The sequence below is a fragment of the Panulirus ornatus genome, chromosome 47, assembly GCF_036320965.1.
Source record: "Panulirus ornatus isolate Po-2019 chromosome 47, ASM3632096v1, whole genome shotgun sequence".
NCBI classification, from domain to species: Eukaryota; Metazoa; Arthropoda; class Malacostraca; order Decapoda; family Palinuridae; genus Panulirus; species Panulirus ornatus.
Genome location: NC_092270.1, coordinates 7,076,856 through 7,102,701, shown reverse-complemented (window position 1 = coordinate 7,102,701; position 25,846 = coordinate 7,076,856). Strand labels below are relative to the sequence as shown.

Here is a 25,846-nt window from a genome sequence, read left to right as displayed (position 1 = left end):
ATGACCAAACCATTTCAATACACCCTCTTCTGCTCTCTCAACCACACTCTTTTTATTACCACACATCTCTCTTACCCTTTCATTACTTACTTAACCAAACCACCTCACACTGCATACTGTCCTCAATCATCTCATTTCCAACACATCCACACAACCCTATCTATAGCCTATGCCTTGCAACCATATAACATTGTTGGGACCACTATTCCTTCAAACATATCCATTTTTGCTTTCCAAGATAACGTTCTCGCCTTCCACACATTCTTCAACGCTCCCAGAACCTTCGCCCCCTCCCCCACCCTGTGACTCAACTTCCACTTCCATGGTTCCATCCGCTGCCAAATCTACTCCCAGATATCTAAAACACTTCACTTCCTCCAGTTTTTCTCCATTCAAACTTACCTCCCAAATGACTTGTCCGTTAACCCTATTGAACCTAATAACCTTGCTCTTATTCATAATTTACTCTCAGCTTTCTTCTTTCACACACTACCAAACTCAGTCACCAGCTTCTGCAGTTTCTCATCCAAATCAGCCATCAGCACTGTATCATCAGTGAAAAACAACTGACACACTTTCCAAGCCCTCTCATCCACAACAGACTGCATACTTGCCCCTCTCTCTAAAACTCTTGCATTCACCTCCCTAACAACCCCATCCATACACAAATTAAAACAATCATGGAGACATCAAGCACCCCTGCCACAAAATGACATTCACTGAGAACCAATCACTTTCCTCTCCTCCTACTCGCACACATGCCTTACATCCTCGATAAAACACTTTTCACTGCTTCAAGCAACTTACCTCTTACAATATATACTCTTAACACCTTCCATGGAGCATCTCTATCAACTTTATCATATGCCTTCTCCAGATCCATAAATTCTACAAACAAATCCAACTGTTTATCAAAGTATTTCTCACATACATTCTTCAAAGCAAACACCTGATCCACACATCCTCTACCACACTGTTCTTCCCCAATCTGATGCTCTGTACATGCCTTCATCCTCTCAATCAATACCCTCCCATATAATTTCCCAGGAATACTCAACAAACTTATACCTCTGTAATTTGAACACTCACCTTTATCCCCCTTGCCTTTGTACAATGGCACTATGCATCCATTCTGCCAATCCTCAGGCACCTCACCATGAACCATACATACACTGAATATCCTTACCAACCAGCCAACAACACAATCACCCCCTTTCTGAATAAATTCCGCCGCAATACCATCCAAAACTGCCGCATTGCTGGCTTTCATCTTCCACAAAGCTTTCATTCCCTCTTCTCTCTTTACCAAACCATTCTCCCTGACCCTTTCACTTCTCACACCACCTCAACCAAAACACACTATATCTGCCACTCTGTCATCAATCATATTCAACAAACCTTCAAAATACTCACTCCATCTCCTTTTCCCTTCACCACTACTTGTTATTACCTCCCCATTAGCCCCCTTCACCGATGCTCCCATTTGTTCAACTGTCTTACACAATTTATTTTACCTCATTCCAAAACATCTTTTTCATCTTTTTATTCTCCTAAAAAATCTAACAATACTCTCTCACCCCAACTCTCACTTGCCTTCTTTTTCACCTCTTGCACCTTTCTCTTGACCTCTTGCCTCTTTCTTCCATACATCTCCCAGTCACTTGCACTATTTCCCTGCAAAAATCGTCAAAATGCCTCTCTCTTCTCTTTCACTAACAATTAATACTATTTATATACATATATACCACAGCAAAAGCCAGGTACCTAATTTACCGACCAACCCTTTGGGGAGAATGAAAAACTGGGTTGACTGTGGCCTGACTGCAGCTACCTGGATCTGAAATTATGTGCTTGACTCCTGGAGGCTTATGGATGTGTCACAGTCAGCAATGCTAACTGCTGCACAACTGAGGTCCTAGTCAAGCAACATTCTTCAAAGCTCTATCTTTCTATAGTCCAGGAATGGAAAAAAAAATCAGTGAAAAGGTTAAACACAGACTAATGAAAACCAGCATCCTTCTACTGATGTCTGTTGTAATTATGAGGAGGAATAACCAACATTACCTGTAAAAATACAAGATAATATATACCAATAATCAAACTCACAGCATTAAGAGCAGTATCCTTTTCTGTAATATCAGCAGTGTGCCTGGAAACTAAGTCGTGAATCTCTAGTTCCTTAACTGTTTTCTCCTTCTCTAGTTCTGCTACAGTTTCCTCAGCAATGGAACATGCAAGAGCCTCTGAATCAGCTCGTCCTACTGCCAGCTGCAGTTGGTGAGTAAGACTCGTGCGTTCCTCCTCCAATTCCATCACTTGTCTGCTCTTCTCCTCAGCCTCTTCACGAAGTTCACGTACCTGAGTCTTGTAAAGTGTCTGAAAATATGAACATTTATCACTTGTTTGAAATTAAGTCTGACATAGGTATATAAATGTATGTGAATCCTATAAAGTGGTTTGAAAAAGTTATATGTATAAGTGCACTTTCTAGGTTATCAGTCATATGTATATGTGACATTCAAATTGATTGTATTGGAAAAGATATATATGGAATAAGCATAAAAAAATGAGGTTCAGAATACTTTCTGAAAAGAACCTTAAATAATGAGGAAGCACACCAATGCCAGGTCTTCACTATGATGGATGACATGACTAGATGGAATAAAAGCACAGTATAAAACAAATATGTATATGTATGTATATGTGCTTCACATGGAAAGTTCTGTGGGGCCTGGATGTGGAAAGGGAGCTGTGGTTTCAGTACATTATTACATGACAACTAGAGACTGAGTGTGAATGAATGTGGCCTTTGTTGTCTTTTCCTAGTGCTACCTTGCACACATGAGGGGGGAGGGGGTTGTTATTTCATGTGTGGCGAGGTGGCGATGGGAACAAATAAAGGCAGACTATGAATTATGTACATGTGTATATATGTATATGTCTGTGTGTGTATATATATATATATGTATACGTTGAGATGTTTTTTTTTGTTTTTTTTTTCATACTATTCGCTACTTCCCGCGATAGGGGATAGGGGAGAAAGAATACTTCCCACGTATTCCCTGCGTGTCGTAGAAGGCGACTAAAAGGGAAGGGACCGGGGGGCTGGAAATCCTCCCCTCTCGTTTTTTTTTTTCCCAAAAGAAGGAACAGAGAAGAGGTCCAGGTGAGGATATTCCCTCAAAGGCCCAGTCCTCTGTTCTTAACGCTACCTTGCTATCGCGGGAAATAGCGAATAGTATGAAAAAAAAAAAACGTTGAGATGTATAGGTATGTATATTTGCGTGTGTGGACGTGTATGTATATACATGTGTATGTGGGTGGGTTGGGCCATTCTTTCGTCTGTTTCCTTGCGCTACCTCGCTAACGAGGGAGACAGCAACAAAGCAAAATAAATAAATAAATATGTATATGTGCACGTGTGGGCGTTTATGTATATATATGTGTATATGAGTGGTTGGGCCATTCTTTGTCTGTTTCCTTGTGCTACCTCGCTGATGTGGGAAACAGTGGTTAAGCATTATCATATTTTGTGGCTGTCTTCCGCGTTAGCGAGGTACCGCAAGGAAACAGACAAAAGAACGGCCCAACCCACCCACATTCATATGTACATATATACATGCCCACATACACACATATACATACCTCGGCCCAACCCACCCACATTCATATGTGCATATATACATGCCCACATACACACATATACATACCTATACATTTCAATGTATATATACATATACATTTTCATATTACCATATCATTATACTTTGTCGCTGTCTCCCGCGTTAGCGAGGTAGCACAAGGAAACAGACGAAAGAATGGCCCAACCCACCCACATTCACATGTATATACATACACGTCCACACACACACATATACACACCTATACATTTCAACATATACATATAAAACATATATACACATGTATATAATTCATACTTCCTGCTTTTATTCATTCCCGTCGCTACCCCTCTACACATGAAATAACAACACCAACTCCCCCCTAACGCAAGGTAGCACTAGGATAAGACAACAAAGGCCACTTTCGTTCACACTCAGTCTCCAGCTGTCATGTATAATGCACTGAAACCACAGCTCCTTTTCCACATCCAGGCCCCACAGAAATTTCCATGGTTTACCCCAAATGCTTCACATGCCCTGGTTCAATCCACTGACGGCATGTCGACCCCAGTATACCACATCGTTCCAATTCACTCTATTCCTTGCACGCCTTTCACCCTACTGCATGTTCAGGCCCCGATCGCTCAAAATCTTTTTCACTCCATCTTTCCGCCTCCATACCCATTTATTTCTTACCTGATCAAATCACCTAAACATATATACACATGTAAATATTCATACTTAATAAATTCAATCTAAATAAATAAAATACATACTTTCCTCTCCAATTTGGTCTCCCTCCTTTTGTTCCCTCTATTTCTGACACATATATCATCTTTGTCAACCTCATTTCACTCATTTCTCCATTTTTTTTTTTTTTTTTTGCTTTGTCACTGTCTCCCGCGTTTGTGAGGTAGCGCAAGGAAACAGACGAAAGAAATGGCCCAACCCACCCCCATACACATGTATATACATACGTCCACACACGCAAAATATACATACCTACACAGCTTTCCATGGTTTACCCCAGACGCTTCACATGCCTTGATTCAATCCAGACAGCACGTCAACCCCGGTATACCACATCGCTCCAATTCACTCTATTCCTTGCCCTCCCCTCCTTTCACCCTCCTGCATGTTCAGGCCCCGATCACACAAAATCTTTTTCACTCCATCTTTCCACCTCCAATTTGGTCTCCCTCTTCTCCTCGTTCCCTCCACCTCCGACACATATATCCTCTTGGTCAATCTTTCCTCACTCATTCTCTCCATGTGCCCAAACCATTTCAAAACACCCTCTTCTGCTCTCTCAACCACGCTCTTTTTATTTCCACACATCTCTCTTACCCTTACGTTACTTACTCGATCAAACCACCTCACACCACACATTGTCCTCAAACACCTCATTTCCAGCACATCCATCCTCCTGTGCACAACTCTATCCATAGCCCACGCCTCGCAACCATACAACATTGTTGGAACCACTATTCCTTCAAACATACCCATTTTTGCTTTCCGAGATAATGTTCTCGACTTCCACACATTCTTCAAGGCTCCCAGAATTTTCGCCCCCTCCCCCACCCTCCTTATGTCCACATAATTTTACCACACCCTCCTCAGCTCTTTCAACCACACTCTATTCAACACCACATCTCTCTCTTACCCATTTATTTCTTACCTGATCAAATCACCTCATGTTGGATGGAGGCAGGTTTTAAGACTCCAGAAAACTAAAAGATGTTTCCCACATATTCTCTGGTGAGCAATGTGATTCTTCCAATTTTCATTGGCCACAAAGAGAAGTTCTCATGTTAAGATACTACATAATATCTCACCAATGCTCTTCATATCAAAAAAGGCTATCAAGAGGGGTTTCATTATGAACTATTCAAGTTGAAAGCCACAGAAAAACCCCTCTGATTACTAAAAATTGAAATTCTGATAAACCTTAAAGGATGTAAAAGAAACAACTATACCCTGAATAAGCCCTGTATACTGGAGAACACTACTTTAAATTCTAATAGATTTATCTTAAAAGCCCCACGACAAGTTCCCGCATGGCAATCTTCAAAATTGCTAATCTTGATAATTTACAAGGTTAGAAAAGAACTCTAAAACACTGGAAGTGTTTCCAAACCAACTGGAAAAAAAAATAATGAGCAACTGAAATTCATGGCTTATACATTGATCTTCAACCCTTAAATGCAAGTCTGTCACTATCATTCGATATATGGATAAAATAATAAAGATTGTACTCATCACTTAATCTATTTATTTATTTATTATTTATTTTGCTTTGTCGCTGTCTCCCGCGTTTGCAAGGTAGCGCAAGGAAACAGACGAAAGAAATGGCACAACCCACCCCCATACACAATGTACACACACACACGCAAATATACATACCTATACATCTCAATGTACACATATATATACACACACAGACACATACATATATACCCATGCACACAATTCACACTGTCTGCCCCCATTCATTCCCATCGCCACCTCGCCACACATGGAATACCATCCCCCTCCCCCCTCATGTGTGCGAGGTAGCACTAGGAAAAGACAACAAAGGCCCCATTCGTTCACACTCAGTCTCCAGCTGTCACGCAATAATGCCCGAAACCACAGCTCCCTTTCCACATCCAGGCCCCACACAACTTTCCATGGTTTACCCAAGATGCTTCACATGCCCTGATTCAATCCACTGACAGCACGTCAACCCTGGTATACCACATCGATCCAATTCACTCTATTCCTTGCCCGCCTTTCACCCTCCTGCATGTTCAGGCCCCGATCACACAAAATCTTTTTCACTCCATCTTTCCACCTCCAATTTGGTCTCCCTCTTCTCCTCGTTCCCTCCACCTCCGACACATATATCCTCTTGGTCAATCTTTCCTCACTCATTCTCTCCATGTGCCCAAACCATTTCAAAACACCCTCTTCTGCTCTCTCAACCACGCTCTTTTTATTTCCACACATCTCTCTTACCCTTACATTACTTACTCGATCAAACCACCTCACACCACACATTGTCCTCACATATCTCATTTCCAGCACATCCACCCTCCTGCGCACAACTCTATCCATAGCCCACGCATCGCAATCATATAACATTGTTGGAACCATTATTCCCTCAAACATACCCATTTTTGCTTTCCGAGATAATATTCTCGACTTCCACACATTCTTCAACGCTCCCAGAACTTTCGCCCCCTCCCCCACCCTATGATTCACTTCCACTTCCATGGTTCCATCCGCTGCCAGATCCACTCCCAGATATCTAAAACACTTTACTTCCTCCAGTTTTTCTCCATTCAAACTTACCTCCCAACTGACTTGACCCTCAACCCTACTGTACCTAATAACCTTGCTCTTATTCACATTTACTCTTAACTTTCTTCTTTCACACACTTTACCAAACTCAGTCACCAGCTTCTGCAGTTTCTCACATGAATCAGCCACCAGCACTGTATCATCAGCGAACAACAAATGACTAACTTCCCAAGCTCTCTCATCCACAACAGACTTCATACTTGCCCCTCTTTCCAAAACTCTTGCATTCACCTCCCTAACAACCCCATCCATAAACAAATTAAACAGCCACGGAGACATCACACACCCCTGTCGCAAACCTACATTCACTGAGAACCAATCACTTTCCTCTCTTCCTACACGTACACATGCCTAACACCCCTCACCGCTTCTAACAACCTGCCTCCCACACCACACACTCCCAACACCCCCCACAGAGCATCTCTATCAACTCTATCATATGCCCTCTCCAGATCCACAAATGCTACATACAAATCCATTCGCTTTTCCAAGCACCACCCACACACATTCTTCAAAGCAAACACCCGATCCACACATCCCCCACCACCCCCTCATCACTTATTCTCCTAAATCTAATTACTTTCTTCATTCTTTACTCCTAACCTCCCAAATAATATTTGCTTAGGTATTCCTTTATACCTAAATTCCTTCTCTCTTAGGCCAATAAATATTTGTACACTAAATGTTTACATCAACTATTTATTCAACACTTTTGCATCAACACATGCCAACAGTAGATAAAGAGAACACTTACTGAAAAGTACTGCTCTGCCTCTAGAGTGTCCTGTAGTTCCCTCATCTGCACATCATCGACTGACTTTTGCGTTTTGAGTTTGTGTAGCTCTTCTTCAAGGCTAGCCCTCACTTCTTTTACTTCTTCTAAGTCACGAGTAAGTAATTTTTCTCTTGTGCGCAAAAGAGTGACCTCAGATGTCTGAGCCTGGAGATCAGCAGCAAGGGCTGATCTTTTTTCAGTTTCTGACTCCATTTGTTTCTGGAGGACCTTGACCTATGGATGTATCAATCAGATTAAAAGAGATGATCATGTTTATAGAACACTTCAAAAGTTTGAAATGAAAAATTTCTCTCTTCTGTCTATCATCATTTTTCCACTCTCTAAAGGAAGATCAGATACATATAGCCTCAGACATCAATTTTAAAACTCTTCCATACACCATGAAACATGACTCCATATTCATAAAATGCTCCATGATTTTTTTAATCTTCCCACTAAACTGATTTGTAAAAGTCAGACCAGAATTTCTATTCGCACCACTCCCACAAATAAAACATTTTCACATCATCCAAACCCTAGTTATTCATCTAGTATCTTCATGTGAAATATCCTTAGCTCTAATCTTTTCTCTATTATATATTCTACAGGCTACCTCCTCATATTGCACCTTTTACTATACTACATTATCTTCCCTACCATCTCCAAAACATTCCAAATGGCCATACCATACAAAAAGACTCAATCATGTGCCTTTCTAATGATTTCTTCACATCACATATCCTTCTAACATCTTCATTCTATCTATCCTCCTAATTCTAACAAACCATTCTAGTTACCAATCTTTATTGCCCTCATGCTTCATCTATCCTGGCTTATGAACATTTAGGCTTCACATCCATACATCCATACAGTTCCTTTTAACATTCTTTCTCATCCAATGTTTAAATTTTTCCCAGTCACCAGAAGCTTTCAGGACAATCCAATTTTTCTCCTTTAAAAGAGCTTATTTGATCTCAACTTCAGCTTTCCTAATACCATAACTACTAAACCCTTCATTTACAATAAAGCACCCACTGCATTCTCCACACTCACTTCAAGCAACCTCCTTTTCTATATATCATTAAGCCTTTTCTATACATCATTAAGATAGCTCACCAATATATCCAGCTTTTTCTTACATGTGGCTAACAATTCAACATCATCTGCAATAAGCAACTGTGGCAATGTCCATTCTATTTCTTTAAGGTTAAGTATTATGTCAAAATCATCTTGCTCTTCTCTCAGGTAATGCCCCATACATAAAAACATCAAATAACATGGTGACTGCACACAACCCTGACTTACTCCCATACTTATTATAAAATACTTATTCATATCATTAAAACAGCTCTTAACAGTAACTAAAAGTCTTCAGCACTCTACAATATGCCTTTTCTAAACATGAAAATGGAAGTATTCCTTTTCTTTAGAATTCTCTCTTGTTTTTCAAAGGGCAATGGATTAATCAACCTTCTCCATTCCTAAACCTACCTTGTTCTTTACTAAATAAGGGTTTACAAATACTTTGAACATGATCAAACAGCATCACAGCACACATCCTGCCTTCTTTACTATATAAGAGTTTACTAATACTTTGAACATGATCAATCAGCACCACAATGCACCCTGCCAACTGTATAATGGAGACAATCCAACATACATCTTACCAACTATAGTATGGAGACTTCTTGAATTCTTTCAATTGCATTTACTCCTCTTCCTTTATACAAAGAAAGAATAACTAACTTCCTTCAGTTATCAGGCACCACACTACTTTAACTTACTTCCAATATATACTTTCCAGGTCCAATCCACATATCAGTTTCACCAAGATTCAAAATTTCACTCAACACTCCATCAAAACACACATCTATTGCATTCTCTGTGAGCTAATTGCTCTTCTCCTTATCTCCTTTGTAATATCTACTTCCATGCATCTACTTCTCCTTCTTGCTTTTTCTCTAGCCCTATGGTGCCATTAGTCATGCCTTCTTCACCATTATTTCCAATCAATTCTTTAAAATACCCTATTGCCTCTTACACATGAAAAATTAAAAAATACAAAATGCTATAAGTAGTGAGATGAGCCATCATTATCATTCAAAGGTGAAATGGCTTTTACATAAAATGCTATTTGAAGAAAAGACAGAAAAAGTCCTATCAGAGGTCTTGAGATCAATAACAGCAATGAACTTGTTTGTGATACTGAAAGAGGGAGGGACTTAAATATTAAAACAAAATTTTTGGAGAAAATTGAGAGTAAACCAAAGATGAAGACAGCACTGAAGTACAGAGGGCACCTAAAAATTTGGATATGAAACTATGACTAATAAGTTATACACAACCAAAATCTGAGGAATTGGGTATCGTGAAAGATCAAAAGTAAAAGCAAAGGATATCACGTGATTAAATGAGTAATATGTATATCTCAATGAAGGAATTTGAAAAACCTACGGAGAATCTATCCTGATTGTGATGCAATAAAGTAGTCTTAGCAAAATCATTCTGCTAAATAACTGTAAGAAGGGCAAAGTATATAGAAAGCCTTAATATAAACACAGAGGAAGGAAAAGTATATTAACCTTTTCACACTCTTGTCGGTATTCCCCTTCCAGTTTGTGAAGCTGTTGCTGCAGTTGTCTGTAATCAACACTTAACATAGAGTTCTGACGTTCTTTCTCCTGACTAGATGCCTCTGCTTGTTGACGTTTCTGCTTTTCTGTATTTAGGCGTTCCTGCAAGGCTGTAAATTCAACATTAGTGTATACAACTCAACTGTCTCAAGGTTTTCTCTGATGCCTGTTCCCTTCTGGAACTCCCACAAGGGGGTGGCCATGGCAATAGTATCCACAACTAGTGAGCTCGAGTGCTGCTCCTTAGCCTTTAGTACTTAACCCTTAACTGGCCACTGGCTGAGGGATACAGTGTTTGGAAAGACTCATGCCGAATGTTCCTACTGACTACTACCACCTAATGCTCCTGCCTAATGATCCTATCTTCTACCTCTACCTAATGTTTCTACCTACTACTCCTACCTAAATGTTTCTACCTACTATCTACTACTCCCACCATTTTGCCAAAAGGCAGGTTAAAAATAGGCAGGGTTAGTGCATAGTGCTCGACACAGGAAAATAATGTTATGAAGAATGAGCTGTGTGAATTAAGTGTTGTCAAGGGTCATGTCTCACAAGGAAAGACTGTATTTTGTGGAAAGAGTGCCAGTTGTTCACATGTGGGTGAGGCAGAGAGAACATGATTAAAATTTACCATCTTGGGGTTAATATATGCATTTAACATATACATAATCATGTGAAGGCTTTATATTGGCTTTACTGCATATCACTGGCTTTCATATATGTCATCCATGTCATTGAGGTCAATCAAAGCTGGTCCTGGGCCAGTCACAAAAAGTTTTAGGTCAATCATAGCTTATCTTTGTGCAATCACAGCTGGTGTGATGGCAACCAGAAATGGTCTTTATGTCATTCAGGGTTGGCTATATATCATACCCAGCTGGTCTTAGATAATCCAAAGCTGGTGCGCTTTAACCAATAATGGTCTTGTCAATGACAGCTGGTCATACATACATTACATCATATCCAATTGACCTAAGACCAGCTGAGTTTGAGATAAGACCAACTAAGGTTGACTCAGGACCATCTGTTATAAATAAGAAAAAAGCTACGGACATGCTTGGCACTAACATGGAGTAAGAGAAGAAGACCCTGAAACTCTGGACCCAAGAGACAGGGAGTCATTTAACATAATACCTTGAGAGACTTAAGATTCCCTTTACCAAAATGCATGCCCTGATTACACAAATATAAACCTATCTACCTCTCTATCTTAGAAAAGCAAATGGATTTATATGTAGCATTTATGGATCTGGAGAAGGCATATGATAAGAGTTGATAGAGATGCTCTGTGGAAAGTACTAAGAATATATGGTGTGAGAGGCAAGTTGTTTGAAGCAGTGAAAAGTTTTTATCGAGGATGTAAGGCATGTGTACGTGTAGGAAGAGAGGAAAGTGATTGGTTCTCAGTGAATGTAGGTTTGCGGCAGGGGTGTGTGATGTCTCTATGGTTGTTTAATTTGTTTATGGATGGGGTTGTTAGGGAGGTGAATGCAAGAGTTTTGGAAAGAGGGGCAAGTATGAAGTCTGTTGGGGATGAGAGAGCTTGGGAAGTGAGTCAGTTGTTGTTCGCTGATGATACAGCGCTGGTGGCTGATTCATGTGAGAAACTGCAGAAGCTGGTGACTGAGTTTGGTAAAGTGTGTGAAAGAAGAAAGTTAAGAGTAAATGTGAATAAGAGCAAGGTTATTAGGTACAGTAGGGTTGAGGGTCAAGTCAATTGGGAGGTAAGTTTGAATGGAGAAAAACTGGAGGAAGTAAAGTGTTTTTGATATCTGGGAGTGGATCTGGCAGCAGATGGACCCATGGAAGCGGAAGTGAATCATAGGGTGGGGGAGGGGATGAAAATTCTGGGAGCCTTGAAGAATGTTTGGAAGTCAAGAACATTATCTCAGAAAGCAAAAATGGGTATGTTTGAAGGAGTAGTGGTTCCAACAATGTTGTATGGTTGCGAGGCATGGGCTATGGATAGAGTTGTGCGCAGGAGGGTGGATGTGCTGGAAATGAGATGTTTGAGGACAATATGTGGTGTGAGGTGGTTTGATCGAGTAAGTAATGTAAGGGTAAGAGAGATGTGTTGAAATAAAAAGATTGGTTGAGAGAGTAGAAGAGGGTGTTTTGAAATGGTTTGGTCACATGGAGAGAATGAGTGAGGAAAGATTGACCAAGAGGATATATGTGTCGGAGGTGGAGGGAATGAGGAGAAGTGGGAGACCAAATTGGAGGTGGAAAGATGGAGTGAATAAGATTTTAAGTGATCGGGGCCTGAACATGCAGGAGGGTGAAAGGTGGGCAAGGAATAGAGTGAATTGGATCGATGTGGTATACCAGGGTGGACATGCTGTCAATGGATTGAATCAGGGCATGTGAAGCATCTGGGGTAAACCATGGAAAGTTCTGTGGGGCCTGGATGTGAAAAGGGAGCTGTGGTTTCGGGCATTATTACATGACAGCTAGAGACTGAGTGTGAACGAATGGGGCCTTTGTTGTCTTTTCCTAGCGCTACCTCGCACACATGAGGGGGGAGGGGGATGTTATTCCATGTGTGGCGAGGTGGCGATGGGAATAAATAAAGGCAGACAGTATGAATTATGTACATGTGTATATATGTATATGTCTGTGTGTGTATATATATGTGTACATTGAGATGTATAGGTATGTATATTTGCATGTGTGGATGTGTATGGGGGTGGGTTGGGCCATTTCTTTCGTCTGTTTCCTTGCGCAACCTCGCAAATGCGGGAGACAGCGACAAAGCAAAATAAATAAAATAAATATACCTCTCTATCTATATTTCTGATGCCTGTTCCCTTCTGGAACTCCCTCAAGGGGTGGCCATGGCAATAGAGTCTTCATAACTAGTGAACTCCAGTGCTACTTCTTACCCTTTAATGCCTCACCCTTAACAGGCCACTGGCAGAGGGCAAGTCTAGTGCCGTGTTAGTAAAGGATACTACATAATGTTCCTACCAACTACTACTACCTAATGCTCCTGTCTAATCTTCCTACCTACTACTTATACCTAATATTTCTACCTCCTGCTTCTATCTATTGTCCCACCATTTTGCCAAAAGGCAGGGCTAGTAGACAGTACTCACCACAGGAAAATCTTGTTATGAAGAATGAGTTGTGACTCAAGTGTTATGTGTGATAATGAGAGATTGTATGTTTGAGGACAAAATGCCAGTATTCCACGCGTAGGTGATGCAGAAAGAAAAAAACAGCTACCTAGGTCAGAGGAGAGAAGATTCACAACCACTGAAGTGCTGGCTTACTCCGCAGCCATCAGGTAGGAACATTTAGGTAGGGGCATTAGATAGAAACATTATGTACAAGTAGTAGGTGGGAATGTTAGGCAGGAGCATTTTGTAGTAGTAGTTAGTAGTAACCTAATTAGGTAAGAGCCCATGGACATACTGTGCTAAACTTGACTTCTGCCAGTGGCCTGTAGAGGGTGAGGCACTAAAGGCTAAGAAGTGGCACTGGAGTTCACTAGTTATGAAGGGAAAAGGCATCATAGATACAGCTGCATTATTATATACATATATATGTCCAAAGCTCAGAAGAAAATTGTTTAAAGTACCCTGGTGAACTGTACTCATTTGTACTTCCCACAATGATGTCTTTCACTTAACAAATATAAATCTCTCCTTATTTCTTTTTCATAATACAGTATTGATATATATGATGAGAAAACTTCACAAAAAAAAATTTTTTTTTTTTGTTTTGTTTTGTTGCTGTCTCCCGCGTTTGCAAGGTAGCGCAAGGAAACAGACGAAAGAAATGGCCCAACCCACCCCCATACACATGTATATACATACACGTCCACACACGCAAATATACATACCTATACATCTCAATGTACACATACACATACACACACAGACATATACATTTTTTTCCCCCCCCAAAGAAGGAACAGAGAAGGGGGCCAGGTGAGGATATTCCCTCAAAGGCCCAGTCCTCTGTTCTTAATGCTACCTTGCTAATGCAGGAAATGGCGAATAGTATAAAAGAAAGAAGAAAGACATATACATATATACACATGTACATAATTCATAGTCTGCCTTTATTTATTCCCATCGCCACCTCACCACACATGGAATAACGTCCCCCTCCCCCTCATGTGTGCAAGGTAGCGCTAGGAAAAGACAAAAAAGGCCCCATTCGTTCACACTCAGTCTCTAGCTGTCATGTAATAATGCCCAAAACCACAGCTCCCTTTCCACATCCAGGCCCCACAGAACTTTCCATGGTTTACCCCAGACGCTTCACATGCCCTGATTCAATCCATTGATGGCACGTCCACCCTGGTATACCACATCGATCCAATTCACTCTATTCCTTGCCCGCCTTTCACCCTCCTGCATGTTCAGGCCCCAATCACTCAAAATCTTTTTCACTCCATCTTTCCACCTCCAATTTGGTCTCCCACTTCTCGTTCCCTCCACCTCCGACACATATATCCTCTTGGTCAATCTTTCCTTACTCATTCTCTCCATGTGCCCAAACCATTTCAAAACACCCTCTTCTGCTCTCTCAACCACGCTCTTTTTATTTCCACACATCTCTCTTACCCTTACATTACTTACTCGATCAAACCACCTCACACCACATATTGTCCTCAAACATCTCATTTCCAGCACATCCACCCTCCTGCGCACAACTCTATCCATAGCCCACGCCTTGCAACCATACAACATTGTTGGAACCACTATTCCTTCAAACATACCCATTTTTGCTTTCCGAGATAATCTTCTCGACTTCCAAACATTCTTCAAGGCTCCCAGGATTTTCGCCCCCTCCCCCACCCTATGATTCACTTCTGCTTCCATGGTTCCATCAGCTGCCAGATCCACTCCCAGATATCTAAAACACTTTATTTCCTCCAGTTTTTCTCCATTCAAACTTACCTCCCAATTGACTTGACCCTCAACCCTACTGTACCTAGTTAAATACCCATTTTCAGGTGCAGGGGGTAGGGGGACTTAATTTCCAGTGCATCTATGAAGTCCTTAATGCAGTTATTAGCAAGCATAAGGCAAAAACTTCAACCTAATAACAAACACATCAAATCATAAATGAAAAGAAGCTTCACCTGCTAAAGCTTGGGCACTGGACTGGTGATTGTGTGTGGGGGCAGCATTGTTTGCTTCACGCAGTGCTCTTGCCTCTTGCTCATAGCGGCTGGTCATGCTCCGCAACTCCAACTCCAGTGAATTTCTATCTTTTTCCAGTTGTACAAGACGCTCAGAAACCTTTTCACCTTCTTTACGTGCAACAGACTCTCTCTCAAAGGCACTATCGAGCTGAAAGTAAATTACAAACTAAGGTCTAACAGTGGACAAATATCATGTCATTCCCTTCAAACAATAAGATAATACAGCATAACAAATAATCACTTAAAAAATCAGCTACTTGTGTAAAACTGTAAAAAAGTTACATCAATAATCATTACAATTACATAAGACCAAGTACGTATCTATAATAATCCACTAATTGTTGATAAAACAAGAGAATATCAGACTTGTTAAACTACACTTAATGATTTTTCAATAATCAACAATCAACTTATTCAACAAATTCTGAAGCCTAAAGGAAAAAAGTATAATCAGAACCAAGATTATAATGAGTGCTAGGTATATTTGTTGGGGTGTAAGTCTGAATGGAAAATTTTTTGAAGAAGTAACATGTTTTAGATACCTAAGAGAGGACATGGCAGTGAATGGAACATGGAAGTGGAAGTGAGCCATAAGGTGGTTGAGGGTTGAGGGGGTGAAGGTTCTGAGAGCACTGAGGAAGATATAGAAAGACGTTATCTGAGTGTGCAAAAATGGGTATGTTTGAAGCTAAAGTAGTCCCAACAATGTTATGTGGATGTGAAGCATGGGCTATACATAAAAAAGTGCAGAAGGTGCAGGCGTTGGTAATGAGATATTTGAGGACAATAAGAGGTGTGAGGCAGTTTGATAAAATAAGTAATAAAATGGTCAAAAATATATGTCATTGAGATAGCTGAAGATGGTGTGCTAAAATGGTTTGGACATACAAAATGAATGAGCAAAGAGAGATTGGTCGGTTATGTGTGTCAGGAGTGGAGGGGAAAAGAAGGGGAGACCAAACTGGAGATAGAAGGATGGAGTGAAAAAGTTTTGGAGTAAACTGGGACGATGTGCCATACAGGGGGGTGATGTGCAATGAATGGATTGAACCAGGGAATATGAAGCAGCAGCCAGGAGAAACCATGGAAAGGTCTGTGTGGCCTGGTTCTAAGCAGGAGGTTGTGGTTTGAGTATACTGCACATGACAGCTAGAGAATGAATGTGAGCAAATGTGGCCTGTTTTCATCTGTTCTTGGCAACACCTTACTCAAGTGGAAAATGACAGACAAGTATAAAAGAACAAAAGATATGTGAAAACTACAAAAATAATATAAAATTCATGGACTGAAAAGATACTGTTTCAGTAAGGATATCTGGAAATAAAATATTAAATCTATGACAATAAAGGGGACACCTACCCCTTCAAAAACTTTTTTTTGTGCGTGTTTCTGTGTTACAGGAAGAGAGTTCTATACTCATATTATCCTATCTCTTAACCTTGTATATATGTACAAAGTCCTATACTCCTTTGTATGCACACACACACCCTAGCCTATGCTAAGTACCCATTTTTATCAGCTAGCCCCTAGGGGGGGGACTAACAGCTGGGTTGACTGCCCTTTTAATCTTTCAAAGATTTTTATCAAATGCAAAGGCAAACTAATTGCTTTGTATTGTTTAGGTATTAGCTTTTATACTCCTTTATGTAATGGTGTTACATAAGCCAATTTGTGAATGTATGCATTCTTTTTTCATTATGACCTTGCCTCAGTCATAATATCACCAGTTCAGCTATCGTTTTTTCTACCTCTTTAAGGAATAAGGCCAGGAATCCTATAGCTGATTTTCTCTAAGCTCATCAATCACAATGTTATATCGTCCAAGAGAGAGAGAGTGCCTGCCTAATGAGTACCTATGATAAGGTTTAGCAAAAATGGCAGGGTTAACGCAGCCCAGGCAGCGCATGTCTTGTTTGATGTAGGGGAGAGAGAGAGAGAGAGAGAGAGAGAGAGAGAGAGAGAGAGAGAGGGGAGAGGAGAGGAGAGAGAAGAGAAGAGAAGAGAAGAGAAGAGAAGAGAAGAGAGAGAGAGAGAGAGAGAGAGAGGAGAGGAGAGGAGAGGAGAGGAGAGGAGAGGAGAGGAGAGGAGAGAGAGATGCAATTTCATAAACTGTTGTGTTAGAAGGGCAATAAAATAAACAGCAAAGATGAGTATCTAAAAATATTCAATGGTAGCGAAAAATGTGAATAAAAACATTAGTCATAAAATTAAAATCAAAGTAATAAGTAAGATGTCAAGTAAATCTACCCATCTATCTATATCTACATAAAGTAAAGTTACCTGATATTTACAGAAACAAGAAAATAAGAAACTGCCCATGTAATTACATACCTTGGATTGTAAAGCCTGTATTTTGAGTTCAGCCTGCGAGATAACCTCAGTGTGATGAGTTTTCTGTGCTCGTTCCTGATCCAGTTGCGTTTGCAAATTTACCAAATCACGTTCTAAGGTGTCCCGTACTGACTGTACTGCTGCTACTTTCTCCATATATTCTGTTACAGAGGCCTCTTTACGCTGAGTGATAACACTGAGTTCTGCATTTTGTTTTCGGAACCGTGTATTAGCATCAGACTCTGCCTTCAGTTTGTCTTGAACCTCTTTGAGCTGTAAAAAAATTTATTGTAGTTTTTCATGCATCTTAACTAAAAAATTAACATTAACTATGCAACCAATACCTATCACAGAGATTATTGCAGGATTCAGAGTCCTGTTTTTTAAACTACAAATCTTAACTCACTTCCACAACCACACCCACGCTGTTTAATGACAGTTTACCAAAATGCAAGGACAAGGCAAAAATCTACTACATGTGAATCTGTGGCCTACTAAATTACATAAAATCACCACATTTTGAGACCTTCAACTGACTGCAGATCTGTACATTTTTTCTTAATTTTCTATCTTTTACGCTTTACAAAGGCCCTTTTACAGTCTTAAACACAATATATGTAAATCTTAACATATGTACATACCAATGACCAATCAATAAATAATCTTTAATTGATTTATTGTTATTCATTTATCTTCTTTACTTAATCGTTGTTTCCTGGCGTCAGCGTGGTAACACCAGGAAACAGACGAAGAATGGCCCATCCACTCATATGCACATATACATATATACACATGCACATTTTCATACTTGCTTGCCTTCATCCATTCCTGGTGCTACCCAGTCCCACAGGATACAGCATCGCTACCTCCTGCTTCAGCAAGGTAGCACCAGGAAAAACAGACAAAAAAGGCCACATTCATTCACACTCAGTCTCTAGCTGTCATGTGTAATGCACCAAAACCACAGCTCCCTATCTACATCCAGGCCCCACAGACCTTTCCATGGTTTACCCCAGACGCTTCACATGCCATGGTTCAGTCCATTGACAGCACATTGATCCCTGTATACCACATTGTTTCAATTCACTCTACTCCTTGCACACCTCTCACCCTCCTGTACGTTCAGGCCCCGATAGCTTCAAATCTTTTTCACTCTATCCTTCCATCTTCAATTTGGTCTCCCACTTCTCCTTGTTCCCTCCACCTTTGACACATATATCCTCTTTGTCAATCTTTCCTCACTCACTCTCTCCATGTGTCCAAACCATTTCAACACACCCTCTTCTGCTCTCTCAACCTTACTATTTTCATTTCCACACATCTCACTTATCCTTTCATTACTTACTCCATCAAACCACCTCACACCACATACTGTCCCCAAACATTTAATTTCCAACACATCCACCCTCCTCCTTACAACCCAATCTATAGCCCATGCCTTGCAACCATATAACATTGCTGGAGCTATCACTGCTCTCCGTGGTAACGTTCTCTCCTTCCACACATTCTTCATTGCTTCCAGAACCTTTGCCCCATCCCCCACCCCGTGGCTCACTTCCGCTTCCGTGGTTCCATCCCCTGCTAAGTCCACTCCCAGATACCTAAAACACTTCACTTCCTCCAAATTTTTCTCCATTCAAACTTATATCCCAATTAACTTGTCCCTCAACCCTACTGAACCTAACAACCTTGCTCTTGTTCACATTTACTCTGAACTTTCTCCTTTCACACACTTTTCCAAACTCAGTCACCAGCTTTTGCAGTTTCTGACTTGAATTAGCCACTTGACTCATTTATATTTTAGTTATCATACTTGATCACCGTTTCCTGCATAGGCAAGGTAGAGCATATAGATCATATATGTAGATGAGATATGTGTGTCAGTGGTGGAGGAAACAAGGAGGAGGAGGAGACCAAATTGGAGGTGGAAGGATGGAGTGACAAAAGATTTTGAGCGATTGGGACCTGAACATACAGGAGGGTGAGAGGCATGCATGGAATATAGTGAATTGGAACGATGTGGTATACCGCAGCTGATGTGCTGTCAATGGGTATATGGATAGGAAGCTGTGGTTTCAGTGCATCACACATGACAGCGAGAGACTGAGTGTGAACGAATGTGGCCTTTTCTTTTTCTGTTTTTCTGGCACTGCTTTGCTGAAGCAGGGGTTGGTGATGTTGTTTCCTGTGGGATGGGGTGGTGCTGGGAATGGATGAAGGCAAACAAGTATGAATATGTACATGTGTATATATGTATGCATATGTATATGCATGTGTATGCATACGTATATGTATGTTTATTTATTATTTATTTATTTATCATTTATTTTGCTTTGTCGCTGTCTCCCGCGTTAGTGAGGTAGCGCAAGGAAACAAACGAAAGAATGGCCCAACCCACCCACATACACATGTATATACATACACGTCCACACACGCAAATATACATACCTATACATCTCAATGTACACATATATATACACACACAGACATATACATATATACATATGTACATAATTCATACTGTCTGCCTTTATTCATTCCCCTCGCCACCTCGCCACACATGGAATAACATCCCCATCCCCCTCATGTGTGCGAGGTAGCACTAGGAAAAGACAACAAAGGCCACATTCGTTCACACTCAGTCTCTAGCTGTCATGTAATAATGCACTGAACCCACAGCTCCCTTTCCACATCCAGGCCCTACACAACTTTCCATGGTTTACCCCAGACGCTTCACATGCCCTGGTTCAATCCACTGACAGCATGTCGACCCCAGGTATACCACATCGTTCCAATTCACTCTATTCTTTGCCTGCCTTTCACCCTCCTGCATGTTCAGGCCCCGATCACACAAAATCTTTTTCACTCCATCTTTCCACCTCCAATTTGGTCTCCCACTTCTCCTCATTCCCTCCACCTCCGACACATATATCCTCTTGGTCAATCTTTCCTCACTCATTCTCTCCATGTGACCAAACCATTTCAAAACACCCTCTTCTACTCTCTCAACCAATCTTTTTATTTCAACACATCTCTCTTACCCTTACATTACTTACTCGATCAAACCACCTCACACCACATATTGTCCTCAAACATCTCATTTCCAGCACATCCACCCTCCTGCGCACAACTCTATCCATAGCCCATGCCTCGCAACCATATAACATTGTTGGAACCACTACTCCTTCAAACATACCCATTTTTGCTTTCCGAGATAATGTTCTTGACTTCCAAACATTCTTCAAGGCTCCCAGAATTTTCACCCCCTCCCCTACCCTATGATTCACTTCCGCTTCCATGGGTCCATCTGCTGCCAGATCCACTACCAGATATCTAAAACACTTTACTTCCTCCAGTTTTTCTCCATTCAAACTTACCTCCCAATTGACTTGACCCTCAACCCTACTGTACCTAATAACCTTGCTTTTATTCACATTTACTCTTAACTTTCTTCTTTCACACACTTTACCAAACTCAGTCACCAGCTTCTGCAGTTTCTCACATGAATCAGCCACCAGCGCTGTATCATCAGCGAACGACAACTGACTCACTTCCCAAGCTCTCTCATCCACAACAGACTGCATACTTGCCCCTCTTTCCATACGTCTTGCATATGTATGTATATGTGTATATGTTGATATGCATATGTATTCATATGTGCATGTATGGGAGGAGGAGGAGGGTGGCTGTGCTGGAAATGAGATGTTTGAGGTGGTTTGATCGAGTATGTATTGAAAGGGTAAGAGAGATGTGTGGTAATAGCATGGTTGAGAGAGCAGAAGAGGGTGTTTTGAAATGGTTTGGTCACATGGAGAGAATGAGTGACGAAAGATTGACAAAGAGGATATATGTGTAAGAGGTGGGGGGAACGAGGAGAAGTGGGAGACCAAATTGGAGGTGGAAAGATGGAATGAAAAAGATTTCGAGTGATCAGGGCCTAAACATGCAGGAGGGTGAAAGGTGTGCAAGGAATAGAGTGAATTAGAATGATGTGGTATATCGGGATCGACATGATGTCAACAGACTGAACCAGGGCATGTGAAGCGTCTGGGGTAAACCATGGAAAGTTTTGTGGGGCCTGGATGTGGAAAGGGAGCTGTGGTTTCTGTGCATTATACATGACAGCTAGACTGAGTGTGAACAAAATGTGGCCTTTGTTGTCTTTTCCTAGTGCTACCTCACACACATGCGGGTGTGGGTGGGTTGTCATTTCATGTGTGGCGGGGTGGCGACGGGAATGAATAAAAGGTAGACAGTATGAATTATGTACACGTGTATATGTCTGTGTGTATATATATGTATACGTTGAGATGTATGGTATGCATATGTGCATGTGTGGACGTGTATGTATATACATGTGTATGTGGGTGAGTTGAGCCATTCTTTCGTCTGTTTCCTTGTGCTACCTCACAAACGCGGGGGTCAGCGACAAAGTATAATAAAATAAAAAAAATATATATATATATGTGTGTGTACATAGGGTGGGGGAGGGGGCAAAAATCCTGGGAGCCTTGAAGAATGTGCGGAAGTCGAGAACATTATCTCAGAAAGCAAAAATGGGTATGTTTGAAGGAATAGTGGTTCCAACAATGTTGTATGGTTGCGAGGCGTGGGCTATGGATAGAGTTGTGCGCAGGAGGGTGGATGTGCTGGAAATGAGATGTTTGAGGACAATATGTGGTGTGAGGTGGTTTGATTGAGTAAGTAATGTAAGGGTAAGAGAGATGTGTGGAAATAAAAGGAGCATGGTTGAGAGAGCAGAAGAGGGTGTTTTAAAATGGTTTGGGCACATGGAGAGAATGAGTGAGGAAAGATTGACCAAGAGGATATATGTGTCGGAGGTGGAGGGAACGAGGAGAAGTGGGAGACCAAATTGGAGGTGGAGGGCCTGGATGTGGAAAGGGAGCTGTGGTTTCGGGCATTATTGCATGACAGCTAGAAATTGAGTGTGAATGAATGGGGCCTTTGTTGTCTTTTCCTAGCGCTACCTCGCACACATGAGGGGGGAGGGGGATGTTATTCCATGAGTGGCGAGGTGGCGATGGGAATGAATAAAGGCAGACAGTGTGAATTGTGTGCATGTGTATATATGTATGTGTCTGTGTGTGTATATATATGTGTACATTGAGATGTATGGGTATGTATATTTGCGTGTGTGGACATGTATGTATATACTTGTGTATGGGGGTGGGTTGAGCCATTTCTTTCGTCTGTTTCCTTGCGCTACCTCGCAAACGCAGGAGACAGCGACAAAGCAAAATAATAATAATGTGTACATGAGTGAATGGGCCATTCTTTGTCCGTTTCCTGGCACAACCTCACTGATGCGGAATAATAGAATAATAGAAATAATAGAATAATGGAATTATAGAAAGTTTTCATAGCTGTATTCTTTGGCAAAACTCTTTCCGAGTTTTTTTTTTTTTTTTTGCCTTTGTTGTGTTTTCTAAGGATGTATCTCCAATGTAAACCTTGACATATATATTAGTCAGACATGAACCATAACCCAAAAGATGAGTAAGAACTATGAAGGGAGGTACAACCCATACACTATTTATATTTTAGCATCTTTGGACAATACACTAACCTGCTTTTCCAATGAATTTAGCTTGTCATTAGCATGTTGCGCTGAGGAGAGATCTCGGGTGCGCTTGTTCTGTTCGTCTTCTAACTTCTTCTTCACCTCCTGGTACAGTCCATCCAACTTCCGTCTGCTTTCAGTCTCGTTATCAGCCTGTACAGAAATTTTTGATAAGAATAATGCAAAATTAAAAAATGCACTTTGTCTTTGACACACAATTCAAAAAAAGAAGAAGGAAGGAAGGAAGGTTAGAAGAAGAATGGAAGGGAGGTAGGAAAGAGAAGAAACTGAACAGGAGGAAAAAGAGATGAAGATTTCAGTGAAGGAGACATGAAATCTTTACCACTCATCTATAATAGCAACAATACAATGGGAGGAATGTAACCTGTAGGAGATATGATCACAGGCACATTACTGGAGTAAGTACCACTGTCATTTCTATTGATAAAACCAAGGGAAAGTGACCATAATACATTTATTTTGACATTACAAATTTTGAATCAATTTACAAATTAGCAGATTGAGTCTATAACATGTATCAACTAGCAAAATTTGGTGGGCAAATGTGACCAAGGAATGAAATTATATTATCAAAAAATATTAAAAGAGAAAGAGATGATAATGATGATGACACACAAGGTGTCTTCTTCTCTTATAAAAAAAAAAAAAAAAGCACCTTCCTCTGAGTTCCTCCTATACCTTACTGATATATTCAATTTAGTTTACAAGTCTATAAACTCCAGCTCAACTTTCCTCCTCACAAGGCTTCTTAAATATTGTATAAGAGCACTATCAAGCAGAATTAGGTACAGCATAACCCAAATCAAGAACTAATGCGAAAGGAGTCTCCCCACTTAGATACCGACATGTTAAAGATCTCCCACTATAACTGAACTGGGTTCATTACAAATCTGTTCCACCTCAGCAGTTCATAAACTAAACCTACCATCAATTTCTTGTAAGTTTATCTTTAATATCCAAAATAATGAAAAAGTTATCCACAGCCATAACATTTTTTCAACAAAGGATAAAGATTAGCTTTCACTATGAACAAGACAGCACCACCTATTTCATCTTCTCTGGTAATATCAAGGAGTGTGTACCCTGGAATTATGTGTTTGGCAGTAAGTTGAAACTGTTTCAATGATTCTATATTTAAAATCTTGTCTTACAATTTACCCTCTTTGAGAAAAAACAAAGTACTCACCTTCCTTTGAGCTTCCTTCAGATCATGTTGTAAAAGTGCCAGTTTTCTGTCAAGATCTCTCCTTTCCTGTTGCCTCTCCTGCTCTTTCCTTGTTAACACATCCAGCTGACTTAAGGTTACTCGGTATTTGCTGTCTAATTCCTCCACTTGATTTCTATGGTGCTCCAACTCAGCACTCAAAACAGCAATCTGATTACTTGCATCAGTGCCATCATTGGTCTGTGTGTACAGAGGTAGTCACTAAGCATAAACATAAGCAAGAAAAGGTAAATTCTATAGAACATAAGGTGTTAAAAAAATATCTTTGAACTAATCTCCTGTGTCTCACATAAACAAAAATTAAAAGCCTATTGCGGGGTCAGTTGTACATCTCCAGCCATCAATAAAGGAAAACATTAGTCACATACTCCCCATAAAGAGGAGTACCTGTCTCTCCCTAACATGGATTGGTGAAGATATTTCAAGACACTTTACCATTTCTATATGCCAGATTTGTGGGATGCATACATCTGAAGTCTTAAAATATGAAGTAAAAATGTGGTCAGCACATCCACCCACTATGAAACAAATGCCCAGTCATTTCTTAGTCTCATTCAATATGCAACTAATTCAGCTGCAGCATCACTCAAAAGAAAATAATAACCTAAAACTGAGTATATTGACCAAGTCATTCCTCAAAAACCTCCTTTCTAATGGCAACAGAACTCTATTGATATATATGGCAACCCTAATGGCATCATAAGTACATCAGTTACCTCCCAGCAGCCACATCAGATGGTACTATTCACTATCCCTTTAAGAATTTTCTCTCATCCCTCTCACACAAAACTGCCTTTCACTGTGCAGTAATGACTGCCTGTAAAATTGTTTGCCAAGAGTCTATACATGTTTATAAAGAGCTTGTTTGTATATTCTATGATACTTCACTTACTAAAAATTGTAACTGTTATTTGTGTGTGAACTGCTAGTGTGTTTCACAATGAAGGCCCCTATGTGCATGTGACAAATATCTCATCTCTCTGTACAGGTGATATAAAGTGTCATAAAAGTAAGTGTGCTGTTACTCCATTGCCATCCCTTGCTACATGCATGCAAAAGGTCAGTGTCTGGTCATTCCGTGCCTTAGCACAATGTGAATCAAACTCTAAGTACGAAATTGATGATCCTGAATAGGCAATGACTATATGCCAATCTCG

The 25,846-nt window shown here is 40.5% G+C and overlaps 1 protein-coding gene across 2 annotated transcripts in view; it reads right to left on the bottom strand.

The window, feature by feature from the left end:
- The window catches only part of Rok (Rho kinase), a 98,899-nt gene that overhangs the window by 21,363 nt on the left and 51,690 nt on the right, over nucleotides 1-25,846 (bottom strand). For both annotated transcript variants that reach the window (XM_071689599.1, XM_071689598.1), the window contains 7 exons: nucleotides 24,651-24,869; nucleotides 23,450-23,596; nucleotides 17,863-18,135; nucleotides 15,469-15,679; nucleotides 10,320-10,480; nucleotides 7,717-7,971; nucleotides 2,107-2,376 (listed from right to left, as the gene is read on the bottom strand). In XM_071689599.1, the coding sequence (XP_071545700.1) occupies nucleotides 2,107-2,376; nucleotides 7,717-7,971; nucleotides 10,320-10,480; nucleotides 15,469-15,679; nucleotides 17,863-18,135; nucleotides 23,450-23,596; nucleotides 24,651-24,869 (1,536 nt within the window). The remainder of the gene's footprint in view (nucleotides 1-2,106; nucleotides 2,377-7,716; nucleotides 7,972-10,319; nucleotides 10,481-15,468; nucleotides 15,680-17,862; nucleotides 18,136-23,449; nucleotides 23,597-24,650; nucleotides 24,870-25,846) is intronic.